This window comes from Thalassophryne amazonica, chromosome 7 (assembly GCF_902500255.1).
Source record: "Thalassophryne amazonica chromosome 7, fThaAma1.1, whole genome shotgun sequence".
Classification (NCBI taxonomy): domain Eukaryota; kingdom Metazoa; phylum Chordata; class Actinopteri; order Batrachoidiformes; family Batrachoididae; genus Thalassophryne; species Thalassophryne amazonica.
Window position 1 is genome coordinate 111,254,166 of NC_047109.1, and position 21,164 is coordinate 111,275,329.

General features: G+C 39.8%; 1 protein-coding gene across 2 annotated transcripts in view; it reads left to right on the plus strand.

Annotated features, from left to right (window-relative positions):
- Positions 1-3,991: 3,991 nt before the first annotated feature.
- rspo3 (R-spondin 3) overlaps positions 3,992-21,164 on the plus strand; it is a 63,074-nt gene continuing 45,901 nt past the window's right edge. Inside the window, exon 1 of one of the 2 annotated variants that reach the window (XM_034175345.1) lies at positions 3,992-4,757. In XM_034175345.1, the coding sequence (XP_034031236.1) occupies positions 4,658-4,757 (100 nt within the window). In that variant the 5' untranslated portion in view covers positions 3,992-4,657. The remainder of the gene's footprint in view (positions 4,758-21,164) is intronic. The other variant, XM_034175344.1, reaches the window with a different exon arrangement.

Genomic DNA, 21,164 nt, shown 5'->3' on the forward strand with positions numbered 1-21,164 from the left:
TCGGATACATGTATTTATTAAATAAATAAAATGTTTTCCGATCTGAAAGTTTGTGTGCGGCATAAATACACTTAAACCAGGCATACTTCCATGATGATTTATGGATAAATTAAATACTTTTACAATCAGTGCATGTGGCATGTCCGATATCGTCGGTATCAAGAATCGACAGTGACTGAGCGAGTGGGTTTTTACAAGTTTCGGCTATCGATCGACCAACAATTTTAGTCGGAAAACCACCGAAAATGTAATTTCAGTCATCATAGAATGCCTTTCAAACCGCACTATTGTCTGAAAACTATTTATAAACCACTCACCGTTTCTTGCTCAAATAAGTGCCCAATTTTCCTTGCACAACAATTTTTTTCCTGGATGCCATGATCATCGACTCGACTGGACTGACGCTATGTTTGTTTTGATCCACCTGTGCAGTGCACTGTGGAATCAAATTAAAAGCTATGTTCACTGCGGGGACATGTTCGGCACTATTCGGGATTATTCGAGATTTTTTTTTTTTTACTGATGACGAACGATGCGTAAAAAAAATCTGACCGATGCAACTGCATCGGTTCAAACCAGTCTGGATTCAGGCCTGCATATAGATTAAACACAGTGGAAGGGATTGTGGACAAAGGACAAAGTGGTTCACTTTTGGATATGACATATATCAAATGTCAAATCCATACAGAATCATATATTATGGTGTCACTGAATCACACAGACTGAATTTGCATTAATCTGTGTCAGACACTCTCTGGGTGCCCTTTCTTTTTGGGGGGGGTGGGGGTCAATATAATTAATGATATATTCAAAATCGCAAAACAGAGAAAAAAGGAATCAGACCATTTTTTGCTTGTGTCAACTAGACTGACGATATTGGCGCTCATGCACCGAGGCCTGGATTAAATCAAAATAACATGACGTGGTATTTTCTGAAGTGTGCATCCCACCCTTACTTAGGAGGGTTTATGCACCTGCCTGACTTCATTTACAGGTGTCGACTGATTCTCTCACTGAACGGTCACAGGGACTGACCAAGTGACCTTAACCTTCGCCACCTGAATGCCACATATGCATGCAAACACACACACACACACACACACACACACACACACACACACACACACACACACACACACACACACACACGCTCCTACCTGCTGCAGGGTTGGCTGAGTTTGTGCAGAATGAGATACAAAGAAGTGCATTATTCCTTTGCATCCACACTCCTGGGGCTGTATGAATGTGTGTGTACATGTGGGGGTGGGGGGGCAGAGTGCATGACATTTCACAGTATTTTATAATATTTCAGCAAAGATATGTTTCCATTGCAAAAACATTCATTTTACACAGTAAATTAAAATTTGTGGCCTAGACTGTATTTGCCCAGTGCAAGTGTTCTGATTCAGCACTTCCCATTTGTATATTCTTCAGTCACATGCACAACTTAAGATTTTGAGTAAAGTTTACAACCAGTCATTTGGATCAGTGGAGGTGAACGGGTTTGAAGCAATGCATCAATCTCAGTTATGTTTCGGCGTCCTGGTTCAGAGTATAATAAACGGCTGTGTTTGCATTGCTTTCCTCATCCTGGTGACTGATGGAACACCAGAAGCTACAGTGAAGAGAAGCAGGAGACACATGCATACTATTCCCGCTAAACATCAACACACTCGTTAGACAAATGAGACTTTAGCGTATGTCGTCACTGCGCTGATCTCCAGAGGTCTGGAGGTTTAAATCCCTGCATCCACCCGCATTTATCACCAGAACTTCTAAACTTGTATATAGAGACAGATGTGTGGTGTCAAATGGACTTGTGAATGATAATAGATGTGTTATATTTATTTGCTGAAGCTGTGTAAGGTTTAAGGGATTTAGATCTTGAATGCTCCACTATTTTAAATATTCTTTAAATGCCGCCTTCATAGTTCCTTTATATTGTAGCATCACAAAAGACATCACATTTGGAAAAGGTCAAGTGCTTGAGTTTACTGACACCCCATCTCTCATGGCAACCTCGAGCTTTTGTGGAACTAACTCCCCCTAGAGGTGATGAAATGAGATGCTGCTCCTGCAGGTGATGCATGAAGCTGTTATCTCAGGCATTCTCATAAAAATAGCAATAACTGCAGTCTGGGAGGAAATTGCATATGCCTAAATTACATATTCCTGTCTGAACAAGACCAGACACGCCCCAATTTTCCAAAATTCGTATTTAAACTAATATTTATAAATATCATTCTTTATAAATTACATGTAAACAAAGGGGCTACTTTATATCTGACTGCCTGAACAAGCCCAGACATGACCCAGTCTATCAAAATTCTTACTGAAACTATATAAAAAGTACCTTCAGAGAAATGCTTAAATTACATATGCCTGCCTGAACAAGACCAGACACATCCCAATATTCAAAAATTCTTATTTAAACTAATCTATCTAGATCAATTGCATGCAAACAAAATGCCTGCCTCAGCAAGCCCAGACATGTCCTGGTGTATCAAAACTCGAACTTAAACTTTATAACTACATACAATACATGCAAAAAAAAAAAGTGCTGACATTGCAGTAGAGGTGGGCGATACCGGAAATTTTGGTATTGATCCGATACCAAGTAAATACAGGCCCAGTATCGCCGATATTGATATCGATACTTTTTAAGCTTCATAGATCCAAAGGATCCAAAAGACCTACGATAGAATTTCGCCAGTCATTGTACGTGACAACAAAATACTTTATTATCACAATCAACATTTTTGTTTAAAAAATATCACTCAACACAACTTAAAACAAAATCTCCTGAGATAGAGGGCTGACAAACCACAATACAAGGGTGCGCTGCTCCGTGTTGCGTAACACAGCGCAGCGCTGCTCTTATAGATAGGAGACACTGATCAGGAGAGAAAAAAGCTTGAGTATTGATCTTTTTACACGAGGATCGTTCAATATCAATACCAGCGTTGGTATCGATATTATCGATATTAGGATCGATCCGCCCACCTCTACATTGCAGGGCTAGACATGTCCCAGTATTTTTAAAGGAAATTATAAATAATCTGTTATTTGATCTCAGGGTCATAACAGCAAATCTGGTATGGATCCACAGTGGATCCATAGGTTGATTTTGAGTTTGGATTAAAACCAGAGTAAGGTTGTAATTCAGTGACTGATCTGGCATAGATGAAATCAGTCTGTTTGGCCGGGTCCCTGCTCTTGGCATCCTGGATGTCTTTTGTTTGTGTTTCATTGTGAACGCTGGTCTGTATATGTTTGATTAGCAGCAGCATTTCAGTCAGTGCATGTTCTGATGATTGTGTGCTGTGCTTTTGTTTTGTTTGTTAGTATGGCCAAAGCAGCTGGTCATCCCACAGAATCTGGTTTCCTTAAAGTTTCTTTCTATAATCACAAACCAGCTCAAGGAGCTGCTGTCATCAATCTGCTTGATCATGGGTTACGTTTTAAACCTAAATAAACTGGACAGACAGACAGACAGACAGACAGACAGATAGACAGATAGACAGATAGACAGATAGATAGATAGATAGATAGATAGATAGATAGATAGATAGATAGATAGATAGATAGATAGATAGATAGATAGATAGATAGATAGATAGATAGATAGATAGATAGATAGATAGATAGATAGATAGATAGATAGATAGATAGATATGATTTTGAAGAAAATGTGTTTTCTTATCTTGAGAAAATGCTTTTCAACTAATATTGCAATGTTGGATTGCAATTGACAATTATTTTATGGACTGTGAATGAATTTTTGTATTTGTTTAACTTTGGTGTAATAAATGTGCGCTGCGCTCACGGCGGGGGGGGGGCATTGTGTGTGTGTGTGTGTGTGTGTGAGAGAGAGAGAGAGAGAGAGAGAGAGAGGGGGGGGGGGTGAGCGCTGAAGTCATCAGCGGGCCGGCGAGAGGGAGTGAATGGTTCTTGCACGCAAAGCAGAAAATCGCTGAAAGTGCGGAGATTTGGTTTGGTTCAGTTGCCTGTGCGTCAGAGCCAAAAAGCTGCCGCGAGGCGTTCAAGTTCAAAAACAACTTTGTGGTTGATCGTGTTGACTCCACGGCTTTTTTTTTTTTTTTTTTTTTTTTTTCCCCCGTGTGCTCCAGCTGATGCTGAGATGAAGGCGAAACCCTGCCTGCGCCTGGCACGCACACGGGGACGCATGGCGCATCTCTGTTGAGAAGGACGGACACAGTGGAAGAAAGGTCAATTTGGAGTGCAACAAACGGATAAGATCCATCCAAAACTTTTGAAGAGTCATGCTGAGCACAGTGAATAATTTTATTCTGCGTTTTCACCACCACTAATGGTCGACTGCGCTTTGCGCGCAGCGGATGAGAGTCGAGTGTGTTGCTTTGTTTTCGGGGGAATGCTGTTTGGCACAGCACGGATAACCGCTGCTTAACTTGGCTTGGCTTTCTTGGCACATATGAAGATCCTGTCCAGGATGTTACAGCGGCCCAGACATCATTGGGCCACTGCGCGCTACCATCACCACATATCACCACATATCTGGGGGTCCTGCTCTCTGTAGGATTTATCTGCCCTCCACCCTCTGGAGGAAGAGTCTTATCCAAAAAGTGATTTGGTGAACAATTGACATTGGCGTTAGGAGTCTCATCTCTGGGCTACTATGCAATTACAACTGATCTCCTTTGCTTGGATCATCTGGCACTGCATGGAATACACTGGTGGTCAGCAGCACAGCAGCTCCAGGCACCGACAGCATAAACGTAAGTAAAGGGCATCGTGCTGATAGTGAATACTGCACCCACTCAGATGGATTTTCTTTCCTGGTCTTCATTCAAAACATTTAAATCTCCTTTGACAGCCACGTTATTTGGTCAGCAAGTTGATTTAACTATCCAAGCGCATGACGTAAATTCAGCCGGATCAAGTCATGAGTAATTTAGTGGATTTTGTTAAATTAAAAACTGCAAATAAAGGTTCACTTTTGGTTGAAGCAGTGGGTTTTTTTAAGATGTAATTTGCGCAGAAATTTATGGGAGTTAATTTATTGATTACAGTTCCATAGATACTCCGGTTTATTCTGCAGTGTGACTCTTTTAAGGACCCACTCTGAATATGCTTATTTTGCATCTTAATTGGACACTAATTGGGGTGCCTGGCACCTGAAGGTTGCGGCGGATCCGCTTTTGCGAGCAGGTCTCCTGGTTCCCGTCGCTCTCTAGCGGCCGCAGCAGCAGAGCGCACGTTCGGGCGCACGTTGATCCTGCTCCGTGAGGACTGACAGCATCACTTTCACAATCTATATTTATAACTGATGTCTAGCTTATTCTGTCAATCCAACATTTTGTAGTTTATGGGAATCTGTTTGAATTTGGACTTAAAATAAACTGAGTTTTACTTGTTCTATTTTTTGCTCAAAATCTGGGAACAGTAGTCTTCCAGAGTCACTCTTAAAACTGGTGGTATTTCATCTTTCATATATCTTCCCAGGGACCAGCATTATGCCTCTTGTCTTCAGTCTTTTTTTCCATGACAGTGAAATAAGTTACCATGAAGTATATTTTTGTATTCTTATCACTGAAGGTCTCCAGATGTGCTGTGCGACCTGTGCGTAACAGTGACAAGTGGAATATTCCATGTATATGACTTGCCCGCGTGGGTGAAAACTGTGTGTGAGATTGAATAATAGACTTTGGGAGTGATGTTTTTATCCCTGCCACCTGGGCCTGGAGCTCTTCTCGGCATCTCCTGACGTCCCATCGCACGAATTCAGAGAGACAAATCTGGTTTTGCGCACCCACAACCACCCCACTACCCCCACACTTTTCTTGACCACCAAAGTTGATCATTAAAAAAAGAGACTATGTTAAAGAGAGAGAGGAGCTGCAGTCTGGGGTTAACAGTGTGTTTATTGTGCTGTTTTAAAGGGGTCCCGGGGTTACCGGGGCTTTTGGCAGTCAGAGCTCTGCTCAGTGTAGTTTAGGTCGATCATAGAGAGCAGAGCTCGGATGGTTTTTCTGTTCCATAGAGTGAAACTGTGTGTAGGCTTCAGTTAAACTCCAGGCAGTGGAGAAAAATCACATTAAAAAGTTTTACTGCTAATAAAAGTGGAGGGAACCCTTAGTTGGAGTAAGCGGGTAAAGAAAATGAATGGATAAAAGTGAAGGGAACTTGTCTGATTTCTTGACTCAAGGATTGCACATGAAACAAAAATGGTGCGAAATAGCACTAAATGGTTCTTTGGCTTGTAATCACAGGGAAACCACTCTATTTAGTGTTGTACAGAGGATTTTATGGCACTATATAACACCACTTTGGTGCAAAATACAACCCAATTCTACTAAGAGCCACTTTTATTTTTATTTAGCCCTGTTTTTGTTTTGTGTGCATTTATTTCAAATGGATTTTCCAGTTAAATGACTCATACTGAGCCACTAGTTAAGACAGTTCTTATGGCTGCAGAATAGTTTTCCCATGAGTCTCAAACTGGTGCTCCAGGTGCCTATTTAATGAATGTGCACAGCACCAAATCATAACATAACATAACATAGTAAGCCACCTAAAAGTGCTACACATGAGTAAGTGCTTGACTTTACTCATCCCCTCAGCAAACCCACTGATGACTGTGGTAAGGGAATAACTCCTTCTGCTGTTTTTATTATAGGAAGAAACCTCAATCAGACCAGACTCAGTGGGGTGACCATCTGCTATGGCCATACTAAGAAGGAAACAAAATACACAGAACATGCTAAACCACCACATTGACCAGTGTTCAGAATTATGGGAGAGTTGAAAAAAATAACAGCGAGGTGAAGGTAGTACATTTTGGCCAACAACCTGACATACAGTCAGTCCTATACAGACCCTGAGGTCTATTGGTGCCAGTGCTTCCCTATGGATACCACAGCAGGAGAGTTAAGAGTCTACAACTCCCTCTGGATGGGATGGTTACTCACCCAACCAATGCCAATACACATCTCCAGCTGGTTGGAGTTGGAAAATGGAAATGAAGTTTCTTTTCTAAGGACACAGCAATCAAGTGCAGGTCTATATATTGGCAGCTCAGTTACATTCCCATAGGGGAGGTGATGGTCTAGAGCTGAAGTTCAAATTGAGCATCAGAATGGGGAAGAAAGGGGATTTAACTGACTTTGAACGTGGCATGGTTGTTGTTGTCAGACAGGCTGGTCTGAGTATTTCAGAAACAGCTGATTTACTGAGATTTTCACGAACAACCATCTCTGGGGTTTACAGAGAACGGTCCAAAAAAAGAGAAGATATCCAGTGAGCAGCAGTTGTGTGGATGAAAATGTCTTATTGATGTCAGAGGTCAGAGGAGAATGGGCAGACTGGTTGACTGGGTGACTGTGCGACGCCATCATGTCAATATGGACCAACATCCCTGAGGAATGTTTTCAACACCTTGTTGAATCGATGCCACAAAGAACCACTCTCCTGCCTTTTTTGTGATCTCATCACGAAATGTGTCACATTTTCGTGATGTGTTTTTTTATTATTATTATTATTATTTTACTTTTTCTAACCCTACCCCCTTCCTCTGACCATAACCATAGCCTTTTCCTCTAAACCTAACCTTAACCCCCACAGACCCCGCCCCCCTCATCCCCACATCACCTGTATTTTGTGATATCATCATGAAATGAATTTGTGACATCATTATGGCACTTTTTGTGATGATATCAAAAACTAATAGATTAATTAAATTTTTTGTGATGCCACCACAAACTGCCATGAGATCAGATTGAGCAAAAAAGAGGTCCAACCAGGTATTATCAAGGTGTACCTGATAAAGTATGTGTTTATATTTATACATATAAAATTTTAGGCATTTTGATTGTTGACAATAGTTTATTTTTCTTTTCTTAGTCATGCTCAATAAATCAACTAAATATGAGATTTTAGTCTTCTTTTTGTAAATCTTTATCAAACATTTTTGGGGTGGGGGGAGGGGGGGTTAAAGGGGTTCCCACGGTTGAGCAGTTCAAACCACCAAACCATTATTTTTTCATAAATTTGACAACCTGCTTTTGTCAGCTTTTTAACCTACTTAAATATATATATTTTTTTATTTCTGAATAATTTGAGTTTGAGAATGCAAGATATGACTCTGGATATATATCAGACATTATGATACAAGCCATCATACACAAACTATCGGTGGTTGATCATCCTGACCAGCTGCCATCAGGTCATGTGACTTTGAGACCACTGTATTCATTCACAAGATGCAAAGCAAGCATCTGTCTTGGAAACAGGCTCCAAGCGCATTAATTGACAAGAGCTTGTAAAAATCCAAATCCAAACTTCCTCCAAAGATACAGATATGCAACACTTCCGGAGATATCAGGGAGGATGGAGGGATTAGTTGGTGAAGGGGTGAATGAGTACAGATTTCAGAGGATACAGAGGGGTTAGCAGTGGGTTGAGAGTCAATGACCAGTCAGTCAGCTGTCAGAAATTACTACACAGAGGTTGAACCCAAGCTCCTAACTGCCTGTGCGCAAAATGAAGTGTAAAATTGGGTAATAAAAAGTCAAAGAAAACATGTGTACAGTGTGGTAGGCATTCAACAATTGTGTTTGAACTTCTCTCGAGGAAGCAACGTTTTCACTATCACCCACTCTTATGTTTGGTTGTTTCTTAGATAGATTTTAAAACACTAATGAATAAATAAACGACAAACAAAAAAATGGAAACGTCCTTCAGAAGGTTATGTGACAACAAATATTTTGTTACCTCCACCAAGGAGATTGTGTTTTCATTGCAATTTGTCTGTTTGATGATCTGTTGTATATATAAAGTTGGGCCTTGGTGAGGGGAACATGTGACTAAATTTTAACCCACTGTCCATCAGTGTGCCTACAGGCGCGAGTGTGTTTGTTAGTCTATATGTAGCCTGGCAAGAGACTGGGGTCCTGTCCAGGGTGTACCCCGCCTCGCACCCTATGACTGCTGGGATAGGCTCCAGCCCCCCTGTGATCTTTAACTGGAGAAAGCCAACCCAGTCTCACAGCAGTTTGTGAGACTGGGTTATGAAAAGTCCATTAATCTATTTGTTAGAGGTGGGGGCATGAAAATAGGGCACTTTTCATAACAGGGGCACAACAACAAACAGTTGCCCCAAGGCGCTTTATATTGTAAGGCAAGGCCATACAATAATTACGGAAAAACCCCAACGGTCAAAACGACCCCCTGTGAGCAAACACTTGGCAACAGTGGGAAGGAAAAACTCCCTTTTAACAGGAAGAAACCTCCAGCAGAACCAGGCTCAGGGAGGGGCAGTCTTCTGCTGGGACTGGTTGGGGCTGAGGGGGAGAACCAGGAAAAAGACATGCTGTGGAGGGGAGCAGAGATCAATCACTAATGATTAAATGCAGAGTGGTGCATACAGAGCAAAAAGAGAAAGAAACACACAGTGCATCATGGGAACCCCCCAGCAGTCTAAGTCTATAGCAGCATAACTAAGGGATGGTTCAGGGTCACCTGATCCAGCCCTAACTATAAGCTTTAGCAAAAAGGAAAGTTTTAAGTCTAATCTTAAAAGTAGAGAGGGTGTCTGTCTCCCTGATCTGAATTGGGAGCTGGTTCCACAGGAGAGGAGCCTGAAAGCTGAAGGCTTTGCCTCCCATTCTACTCTTACAAACCCTAGGAACTACAAGTAAGCCTGCAGTCTGAGAGCGAAGCGCTCTATTGGGGTGATATGGTACTATGAGGTCCCTAAGATAAGATGGGACCTGATTATTCAAAACCTTATAAGTAAGAAGAAGAATTTTAAATTCTATTCTAGAATTAACAGGAAGCCAATGAAGAGAGGACAATATGGGTGAGATATGCTCTCTCCTTCTAGTCCCTGTCAGTACTCTAGCTGCAGCATTTTGAATTAACTGAAGGCTTTTCAGGGAACTTTTAGGACAACCTGATAATAATGAATTACAATAGTCCAACCTAGAGGAAATAAATGCATGAATTAGTTTTTCAGCATTACTCTGAGACAAGACCTTTCTAATTTTAGAGATATTGCGCAAATGCAAAAAAGCAGTCCTACATATTTGTTTAATATGCGCATTGAATGACATATCCTGAGCAAAAATGACTCCAAGATTTCTCACAGTATTACTAGAGGTCAGGGTAATGCCATCCAGAGTAAGGATCTGGTTAGACACCATGTTTCTAAGATTTGTGGGGCCAACTACAATAACTTCAGTTTTATCTGAGTTTAAAAGCAGGAAATTAGAGGTCATCCATGTCTTTATGTCTGTAAGACAATCCTGCAGTTTAGCTAATTGGTGTGTGTCCTCTGGCTTCATGGATAGATAAAGCTGGGTATCATCTGCGTAACAATGAAAATTTAAGCAATGCCGTCTAATAATACTGCCTAAGGGAAACATGTATAAAGTGAATAAAATTGGTCCTAGCACAGAACCTTGTGGAACTCCATAATTAACCTTAGTCTGTGAAGAAGATTCCCCATTTACATGAACAAATTGTAATCTATTAGATAAATATGATTCAAACCACTGCAGCGCAGTGCCTTTAATACCTATGGCATGCTCTAATCTCTGTAATAAAATTTTATGGTCAACAGTATCAAAAGCAGCACTGAGGTCTAACAGAACAAGCACAGAGATGAGTCCACTGTCTGAGGCCATAAGAAGATCATTTTTAACCTTCACTAATGCTGTTTCTGTACTATGATGAATTCTAAAACCTGACTGAAACTCTTCAAATAGACCATTCCTCTGCAGATGATCAGTTAGCTGTTTTACAACTACCCTTTCAAGAATTTTTGAGAGAAAAGGAAGGTTGGAGATTGGCCTATAATTAGCTAAGATAGCTGGGTCAAGTGATGGCTTTTTAAGTAATGGTTTAATTACTGCCACCTTAAAAGCCTGTGGTACATAGCCAACTAATAAAGATAGATTGATCATATTTAAGATCGAAGCATTAATTAATGGTAGGGCTTCCTTGAGCAGCCTGGTAGGAATGGGGTCTAATAGACATGTTGATGGTTTGGAGGAAGTAACTAATGAAAATAACTCAGACAGAACAATCAGAGAGAAAGAGTCTAACCAAATACCGGCATCACTGAAAGCAGCCAAAGATAACGATACGTCTTTGGGATGGTTATGAGTAATTTTTTCTCTAATAGTTAAAATTTTATTAGCAAAGAAAGTCATGAAGTCATTACTAGTTAAAGTTAAAGGAATACTCGGCTCAATAGAGCTCTGACTCTTTGTCAGCCTGGCTACAGTGCTGAAAAGAAACCTGGGGTTGTTCTTATTTTCTTCAATTAGTGATGAGTAGTCAGATGTCCTAGCTTTACGGAGGGCTTTTTTATAGAGCAACAGACTCTTTTTCCAGGCTAAGTGAAGATCTTCTAAATTAGTGAGACGCCATTTCCTCTCCAACTTACGGGTTATCTGCTTTAAGCTGCGAGTTTGTGAGTTATACCATGGAGTCAGGCACTTCTGATTTAAAGCTCTCTTTTTCAGAGGAGCTACAGCATCCAAAGTTGTATTCAATGAGGATGTAAAACTATTGACAAGATACTCTATCTCACTTACAGAGTTTAGGTAGCTACTCTGCACTGTGTTGGTATATGGCATTAGAGAACATAAAGAAGGAATCATATCCTTAAACCTAGTTACAGCGCTTTCTGAAAGACTTCTAATGTAATGAAACTTATTCCCCACTGCTGGGTAGTCCATCAGAGTAAATGTAAATGTTATTAAGAAATGATCAGACAGAAGGGAGTTTTCAGGGAATACTGTTAAGTCTTCAATTTCCATACCATAAGTCAGAACAAGATCTAAGATATGATTAAAGTGGTGGGTGGACTCATTTACATTTTGAGCAAAGCCAATTGAGTCTAATAATAGATTAAATGCAGTGTTGAGGCTGTCATTCTCAGCATCTGTGTGGATGTTAAAATCGCCCACTATAATTATCTTATCTGAGCTAAGCACTAAGTCAGCCAAAAGGTCTGAAAATTCACAGAGAAACTCACAGTAACGACCAGGTGGACGATAGATAATAACAAATAAAACTGGCTTTTGGGACTTCCAATTTGGATGGACAAGACAAAGAGTCAAGCTTTCAAATGAATTAAAGCTCTGTCTGGGTTTTGATTAATTAATAAGCTGGAATGGAGGATTGCTGCTAATCCTCCCCCTCGGCCTGTGCAACAAGCGTTCTGGCAGTTAGTGTGACTCGGGGGTGTTGACTCATTTAAATTAACATATTCATCCTGCTGTAACCAGGTTTCTGTAAGGCAGAATAAATCAATATGTTGATCAATTATTATATCATTTACTAACAGGGGCTTAGAAGAGAGAGACCTAATGTTTAATAGACCACATTTAACTGTTTTAGTCTGTGGTGCAGTTGAAGGTGCTATATTATTTTTTCTTTTTGAATTTTTATGCTTAAATAGATTTTTACTGGTTATTGGTGGTCTGGGAGCAGGCACTGTCTCTACGGGGATGGGGTAATGAGGGGATGGCAGGGGGAGAGAAGCTGCAGAGAGGTGTGTAAGACTACAACTCTGCTTCCTGGTCCCAACCCTGGCTAGTCACGGTTTGGAGGATTTAAGAAAATTGGCCAGATTTCTAGAAATGAGAGCTGCTCCATCCAAAGTGGGATGGATGCCGTCTCTCCTAACAAGACCAGGTTTTCCCCCAGAAGCTTTGCCAATTATCTATGAAGCCCACCTCATTTTTTGGACACCACTCAGACAGCCAGCAATTCAAGGAGAACATGCAGCTAAACATGTCACTCCCGGTCCGATTGGGGAGGGACCCAGAGAAAACTACAGAGTCCGACATTGTTTTTGCAAAGTTACACACCGATTCAATGTTAATTTTAGTGACCTCCGATTGGCGTAACCGGGTGTCATTACTGCCGACGTGAATTACAATCTTACCAAATTTACGCTTAGCCTTAGCCAGCAGTTTCAAATTTCCTTCAATGTCGCCTGCTCTGGCCCCCGGAAGACAATTGACTATGGTTGCTGGTGTCGCTAACTTCACATTTCTCAAAACAGAGTCGCCAATAACCAGAGTTTGATCCTCGGCGGGTGTCTCGTCGAGTGGGGAAAAACAGTTAGAAATGTGAACGGGTTGGCGGTGTACACGGGGCTTCTGTTTAGAACTACGCTTCCTCCTCACAGTCACTCAGTCGGCCTGCTTTCCTGGCTGCTCGGGATCTGCTGGAAGGGAACTAACGGCGGCTAAGCTACCTTGGTCCGCACCGACTACAGGGGCCTGGCTAGCTGTAGAATTTTCCACGGTGCGGAGCAGAGTCTCCAATTCGCCCAGCCTGGCCTCCAAAGCTACGAATAAGCTACACTTATTACAAGTACCATTACTGCTAAAGGAGGCCGAGGAATAACTAAACATTTCACACCAAGAGCAGAAAAGTGCGGGAGAGACAGGAGAAGCCGCCATGCTAAATCGGCTAAGAGCTAGTAGCTGCGCTAAGTTAGCGGATTCCTAAAAACACACAAAGTGAATAATAACTAGTCAGCAGTTTCAAGTATTTAGGATTAATTACTGATGCAGAGCTTTCTTTTAAAGTTCATCTTAAACACTTGCTCTCCAAAATAAGGGTGTAACTAGGCTTCTTTTATAGCAATAAGTCATGTTTTGTCTTGGACGCTCGGAAGCTCCTGATAACTGCTACCTTCTTGCCTGTACTGGACTATGGCAATGTCGTGTATATGTGTGCTTCCACCACTTGTCTACAGTCCTTGACCCCGGTGTACCATTGTGCTCTGAGATTTGTAGCCGCCTTACCCACTGCTGTGAGCTGTATGCCAATGCTGGCATGCCTTCTTTGACTGTAAAGTGATATACACATTGGATGACCAGTTTACAAGGTTCCTATTGAGCTGGATCCAATTTATTTATCCAGTTTACTTTGGAGAACTGAAAGCCGGTATGACTTGAGCTCGAATGACATGTACTTTTGTGTACTTTGTGTCCGCACTGAAACGGGAAAGAAAGCTTTTAGTTTTTCTGCTCCCTCTGCTTGGAATCTCCTCCAATCTGAATTGAAACTGTCTGGGTTGATTTCTTTGAATGCCTTCCGCTCTATTTTAAGAGACCTTGAATGCATAGTGCCTGTATTTTTAAATTTTAAGCTGTTTTTAAATTTTACACTGTTTTAACTTATATATTGTTACTATGGCCAAGCTGATTGTTTTATCTGTAAATTACTTGTATTTTATTTGTTTTAACGTTCTCTTGTTGTTAACTCGTTTATTATGACGTGTTCTGCTGCCTGTCTTGGCCATGTCAAAGAGGTTTTGATCTTAGTGGGCTTTTTATTTGGTAAAGGTTAAAAAAATTAGTTAACTTTGAGACTAAATTTGTTAAAATGCGCTTCATGTTCTTTTCCGGATATAACGCTTAATCTGTGTGTAACACTGTTTGCCTAAGATTTTATTACACATATGACAAAGCACAATGAAGACAAAGAGCTCAGAAAATTCTTATTGAAAACTTTATTTTATATTGAGCTACATCGGAGCTGTATTTCAGCATTTATTATGAAATGAGATGGGGTGAGGGAGCTTGGCACAGGTATGCACTCTGGACTCTCTTCTGTTGGTGTTTTTTATTCAATTTGCTTAATAACAGATCTGTGTTTGCATGTGCAGGCATGTTTATTCACATGATTTTGCCGGTATGTTGTGCAGGACTGTTCGAATGGGGTTCAGCTGGTCCAAGTGCGAGGGCAAGTCCAAATTCCTGCGCCTTAAGACTTCTGTGTTTCAGGCCAGCTTGGCAGGAACACATGTGGGCAAATGGACAACAGTTGTAAAGATTGTCTAGATATTTCAAACAAGGTATCCATGATCTATGGTAACCCTGCAGTTAAAACCTGCACAGACAAAACAAGAAGTAAGGCGAAAGTAATCTAGGGGCATGAAATGCCAAAGTGGTGAAGGTAATTCAAGTCCATATAGTTGAACTGTGATGAAAAGGTTTGTCTATAGCAAAAAAAGTAACAACATTAACAGCAATAATGCACAAATTTCCTCTTAATGCTTCACATTTTATTCAGTGTTGCAAATTCTTGCCCACTGGTGTGCGGTTAGAAAATAGAATATAACACGTTTGTTTGTATTTGAATAGTGGTTATGTTGGTATACCAGGTGGTACTATGGACAGGTCAGAGGATGTCAAAATAATAATAATAATGATAATAGTTATTGTTATCATTAGAATTTAACAACACAACAGGGCAACATAAAATAATCATGACAATGATTAAAAACCTAAAATCTTTCAAACTGATAAAAGAAGAAAATTAAAACGATTTCAGACTCCCTGTTACCACCACGTGGGAAAACCTAGTCCTAATTAGGTTATCATTGATAGCTAAAATCATGCAAACTGACATCATATTAATCCCCATTACGTGCACAAGATAAAGAAGAAACTGGCATTTTTTAAAATTATTATTACCAACTGCAGTGAGTGAACCATTGGCAGTATTTGTGTTCATCAACCTGATCCAGTTTTATAAAAACTACATTCAGAATATAATATAAATCTGATCCAAAAACAAATTAAAGCAAACATTGGGAGTACATGCTGCACACTGTTGATCCACGACCACATCAAACTACTTTGTGTCCTAACTGGCAACCTCCAAGGTAGACTACGTACATCTCCAGAGACACACCTGATGGAAATGGGCCCTCCCCTGATTTATTCAAAATTTATATCCATGACTGACAAGTAACTGAGTAATGCACATACTATAATGTATTTAACTCGTAATTTGACATGGATGTATATTTATGAACTGTCCAGCAGGTGTCAGTGCTCAGCCTGTCTTCTTTTATCGAAATGTTCCTGAACAGGTTGTCATAGCTAATTTACAGTACAAAGGAAATGTGTTGGTACCATCCCCAGCCATACATTCTATCCATTCTTTAATTCTGGTTTTACTTTCCTGTTCTGTTCTATATTTTGTTGTGTATTATATTTTCCTCTGCAGTTGTTATGTTAAATTGTTTGTTGATGGTGACATGAAGTCAGTTTGGAGTAAAACTAAGAAGAGGAGCATCAGATTTGATGTTTTGACCATGTAGCGTGTTTCTCTATGCATGATTCAGCATGTATTTTGAGGACCCCAGTGGCTGAAAAAAGCCAAGGGGACACCAACACTTTACCTGGTTGAGCATGGCACCAGTACGTGCTCCCAGACTTGACTTGACTGTAATGATTACATTTATACAAATCTTTCACCTATCCCAGAGTTGTGCACAGGGCAATTCAAGTGTGGTAAACTGAAACTGGAACTGCACGTTGCTGCATCCACCAAACCACAAAACCTTATTATGAACTGGATGGCAACCATCCAGGCAGACAACCAGTGCATACCCACCTGTGGGAAGCAACCACTTATGTGTCACAGCCAGAGCAAACATGGGTGTTGCCTTGGCCTTCGCCAATTGCTGGAGTCCTCAAAACTGAGGCATCTGTGTGCTGGATCATAAAGAGAGAAATACACCATATGGCCAAAGTGTCGTAGGTGACACTCTCTCATGATGCAAGAGATGCTCCTTATCACACCCTGCTTGTATACACAATAAAACAACAGTTAAATGAAGTAAAGTAAACACTTATTGACATATACAAATCTTCACTTCACTGCTTCACCTCAGGGAGCTTTGGTGGCTGACATCTACTGGCATGCTCTGGTGGACTGGTGTACATTCATTAACATGCCAGAAAACCTCCCACTTGAATCTGTTTTCTAAACAGTGTGCTCAGAGTCCTTATGCACTCCAGCTATTAAAGACACCTGACACTGTGTTTGCTTTATATATTTTTATAGCCAAAGCACCACTATGATTAATCTAAAGGATAAAGCCAACTCCTTTGTGCTGTGCATCATACTTTCTATTAAGATAATGTGCTCGCTAAATTGCAAAAATGAATTGGACATGCCTGCGACAGACTGGCGTCCTGTCTTGGGTGTACCCTGCCTCGCGCTCTATGACTGCTGGGACAGGCTCCAGCCCCCTGCAACCCTTAATTGGACTGAGCGGTAGAAGATGAATGAATGAATGAATGAATTGGACATGCCCCAAATTGACTTACATTATGCACCCTAGACCATATGCCATAGATAGTCAATAGGGGTCATAGAGATTTAAATTTTCATGATAAATGCAATACTTTCAAAGCCAGATAATACAGGTACAACACGTTTGGGAGTCACATGATAACAATAAAATAACAACAGATGACAATGTTATGGAAGATACAATTTTTCCATCTGTGGACTGTTGTTGAGTTGATCACATTTTTGTTTTCCACACTTCTAGACACTAGGGGACACTCAGGCGTTTGGACCTTCGTGAGAGACAAAGTCACATGAACAGAATGCGGCAGTGAAGTCATTCCGGCAGAAGGCTTTTACGGGGGTGTTATAAAGACAGGATGCCTCTGAATCTGAATGAGATGTCTTGATATCCCAGATTGGTATCTGTTGTTGTTAAACCAACTGTAATATATTCTGAAATGCTCTGACCAAAAGTCAAGAGACAAAGAGATTTGGATGACTTGCACATGTGAGCCAAGCTCTGATTTGAATCAGATCTCTGGCTGCTGTTTGAACTGTCTGAAATATCAGATGTGATCTTTTCTGAGTGGTGCGGACATGCTAATGTTAATTCTTTCTCTTTTTTTAAGAATTTACTACTCAGACCTAACACTGAGCTTAGCTGCACATCACTTGTGCTGTTTTACATTATAGACTACAGAGATTAAAATTGTTTTTGTATGTTTTCTTTTCTGAGTTGATCTTATCACCTGGTCAGTTCACATTTATATAACTATATGACGTGTCAAATCTAGTATAGCTCTGACAACAAATACATATTGCCCTATTACAGTTCCAATAGATAAACAAACACAAAACCAACCAACAATCAAAGAAATAAAAAATGTGATGTGAAAAAATCAGATTTGGCATTTTTGCACAATACAAAAAGATGTTTCACATTCAGTGTAACAAAAAATGTTTTCAGTCACTTCAGATGGTGATGTGAACAGAGTATTACAAACATGATTATGAACTGGTAAAAATTTTGATTCAGTTCACTTCACCAAGTAATGTAAACAAAGCATAGCTTCAGATTTGCAGAATACAGAGGTGCTGTTCTCTTTACTTTATAAAGTGACATGAATTTGATTTTTTTTTTTTTTTTTCCTGGTTAGTGTGGACATACCAAATATAATGCCTTCCCATCAGATTTGGGCCATTTGCATATATGGTATAAGCTCTGAATTGACTCATATCAAACCAAATCAAATGTATTAATTTATATAGCGCCAATTCGCGATGAGATCACCTCAAGGCGCTTCACACAACATAATAAAAACAGAGAAAACTGAATTAAAAACTTAAAAACAATAAAAAGACAAAACCATAAAAGAACACAAGAATAAAAACACACCATAACACAATAAAACTAATGATAAAACAAGGAAAACAAATAAGTATTTAAACGTGATTTAATAGTCTCCACTCTCAGACTCAGACTTCTGGTGAGGTGACAGATGATAGATTGGTCAGATTTGTTGTTTAGTGGGTGATGGGAACATGAAAAATATATTCCCTGCTCAGCTGTAAAATTTTGAGTTCTTTTAGATACAGGCAAGAACCAGACAACCTCCTATTTTTAATATGTAGGTATATTTTAACATGTGAAATGACCATAATATAAAATAAATGCAGACAGTCCTGTCGGGTCGCTGCTAAAGCATTATTGATAATTGTACGGCTCTGGTGCCCGATGGAGGCCAACGGGCCACTGTTATTGTTATTTGTTCTTTTATATATTAATTTAAATATGATTGTTACACACTTGGACATATCTCAGTGTGTTCAGGCACCCACGTGTGGCTTGCATGTGACTGGCAGTGCATACATCTATATATACAGTAGTGTTCAGAATAATAGTAGTGCTATGTGACTAAAAGATTAATCCAGGTTTTGAGTATATTTCTTATTGTTACATGGGAAACAAGGTACCAGTAGATTCAGTAGATTCTCACAAATCCAGCAAGACCAAGCATTCATGATATGCACACTCTTAAGGCTATGAAATTGGGCTATTAGTAAAAAAAAAAAGTAGAAAAGGGGGTGTTCACAATAATAGTAGCATCTGCTGTTGACGCTACAAACTCAAAACTTATGTTCAAATTGCTTTTTTAGCAATCCTGTGAATCACTAAACTAGTATTTAGTTGGATAACCACAGTTTTTCATGATTTCTTCACATCTGCGAGGCATTAATTTTGTTGGTTTGGAACCAAGATTTTGCTCATTTACTAGTGTGCTTGGGGTCATTGTCTTGTTGAAACACCCATTTCAAGGGCATGTCCTCTTCAGCATAAGGCAACTTGACCTCTTCAAGTATTTTGACATATCCAAACTGATCCATGATAACTGGTATGTGATATATAGGCCCAACACCATAGTAGGAGAAACATGTCCATATCATGATGCTGGCACCACCATGCTTCACTGTCTTCACTGTGAACTGTGGCTTGAATTCAGAGTTTGGGTGTCATCACACAAACTGTCTGTGGCCCTTGGACCCAAAAAGAACAATTTTACTCTCGTAAGTCCACAAAATATTCTTCCATTTCTCTTTAGGCCAGTTGATGTGTTCTTTGGCAAATTGTAACCTCTTCTGCACATGTCTTTTATTTAACAGAGGGACTTTGCGGGGGATTCTTGCAAATAAATTAGCTTCACACAGGCGTCTTCTAACTGTCACAGCACTTACAGGTAACTCCAGACTGTCATTGATCATCCTGGAGCTGATCAATGGGTGAGCCTTTGCCATTCTGGTTATTCTTCTATCCATTTTGATGGTTGTTTTCCATTTTCTTCCATGCGTCTCTGTTTTTTTTTGTCCATTTTAAAGCATTGGAGATCATTGTAGATGAACAGCCTGTAATTTTTTGCACCTGCGTATAAGTTTTCCCCTCTCCAATCAACTTTTTAATCAAACTATGCTGTTCTTCTGAACAACGTCTTGAATGTCCCATTTTCCTCAGGCTTTCAAAGAGAAAAGCATGTTCAACAGGTGCTGGCTTCATCCTTAAATAGGGGACACCTGATTCACACCTGTTTGTTCCACAAAACTGACAAACTCACTGACTGAATGCCACACTACTATTATTGTGAACACCCCCTTTTGTACTTTTTTTTACTAATAGCCCAATTTCATAACCTTAATAGTGTGCATATCATGAATGCTTGGTCTTGTTGGATTTGTGAGAATCTACTGAATCTACTGGTACCTTGTTTCCCATGTAACAATAAGAAATATACTCAAAACCTGGATTAATCTTTTTAGTCACATAGTACTACTATTATTCTGAACACTACTGTATATAATATATATACACACACACATGGTATACACACCCAATTTCCATGTGCCCTTTAACCTGTAAGTGATTTATTGAGTTTGGATTTTGTTTATGTTTTAATTCTGATAATCCAACAGCAGGCTGCACAGACGCATATGTTTTGAATCATGATCTTAACAATGTGACATTAAGATGACTAGACTGTTACTTGGGAAACGTTCATATTTTTCTTTGACCTGGCTGTCGATGTCTGATTAAAATGACTGAAAGTTCTAAAACAGGCTTTGGTACGTGGAAGATAAATACTCATGAATCATCCTGCAAATAAGGAAACAAAAACCCAACTGAAAAACAATTCACCAGAAATTCAACACTTGGGCACCTCAACTTGGTTTTAAGTATAAATTCCTGTCACTGAGTTGCAGTCACAGCATGTTTCTGTGATATAAGACATGTATGGAAATGACAGGTGATTTCCTGCTATTCTTGGGGAAAAATGACCCAACAGTAAGTTAATACCAAAAGGGGGTTGTATAATGTAAATCTGCTACATGACAAAAAATGCAGTAAAAAGCAGTTTTTTGAAGCAAGACCCAATATTTTGCTTTGGTTTGAAAATAATCAGCTCTTTAATACTCATGATGTATGTGGAAAATTTTCAGCTTTTGTTGAAGCCATTATTGTTATTATAGAACAGGAAAAGCAGCATTTATCATTTGTACCTATATACATAGAAATGTAT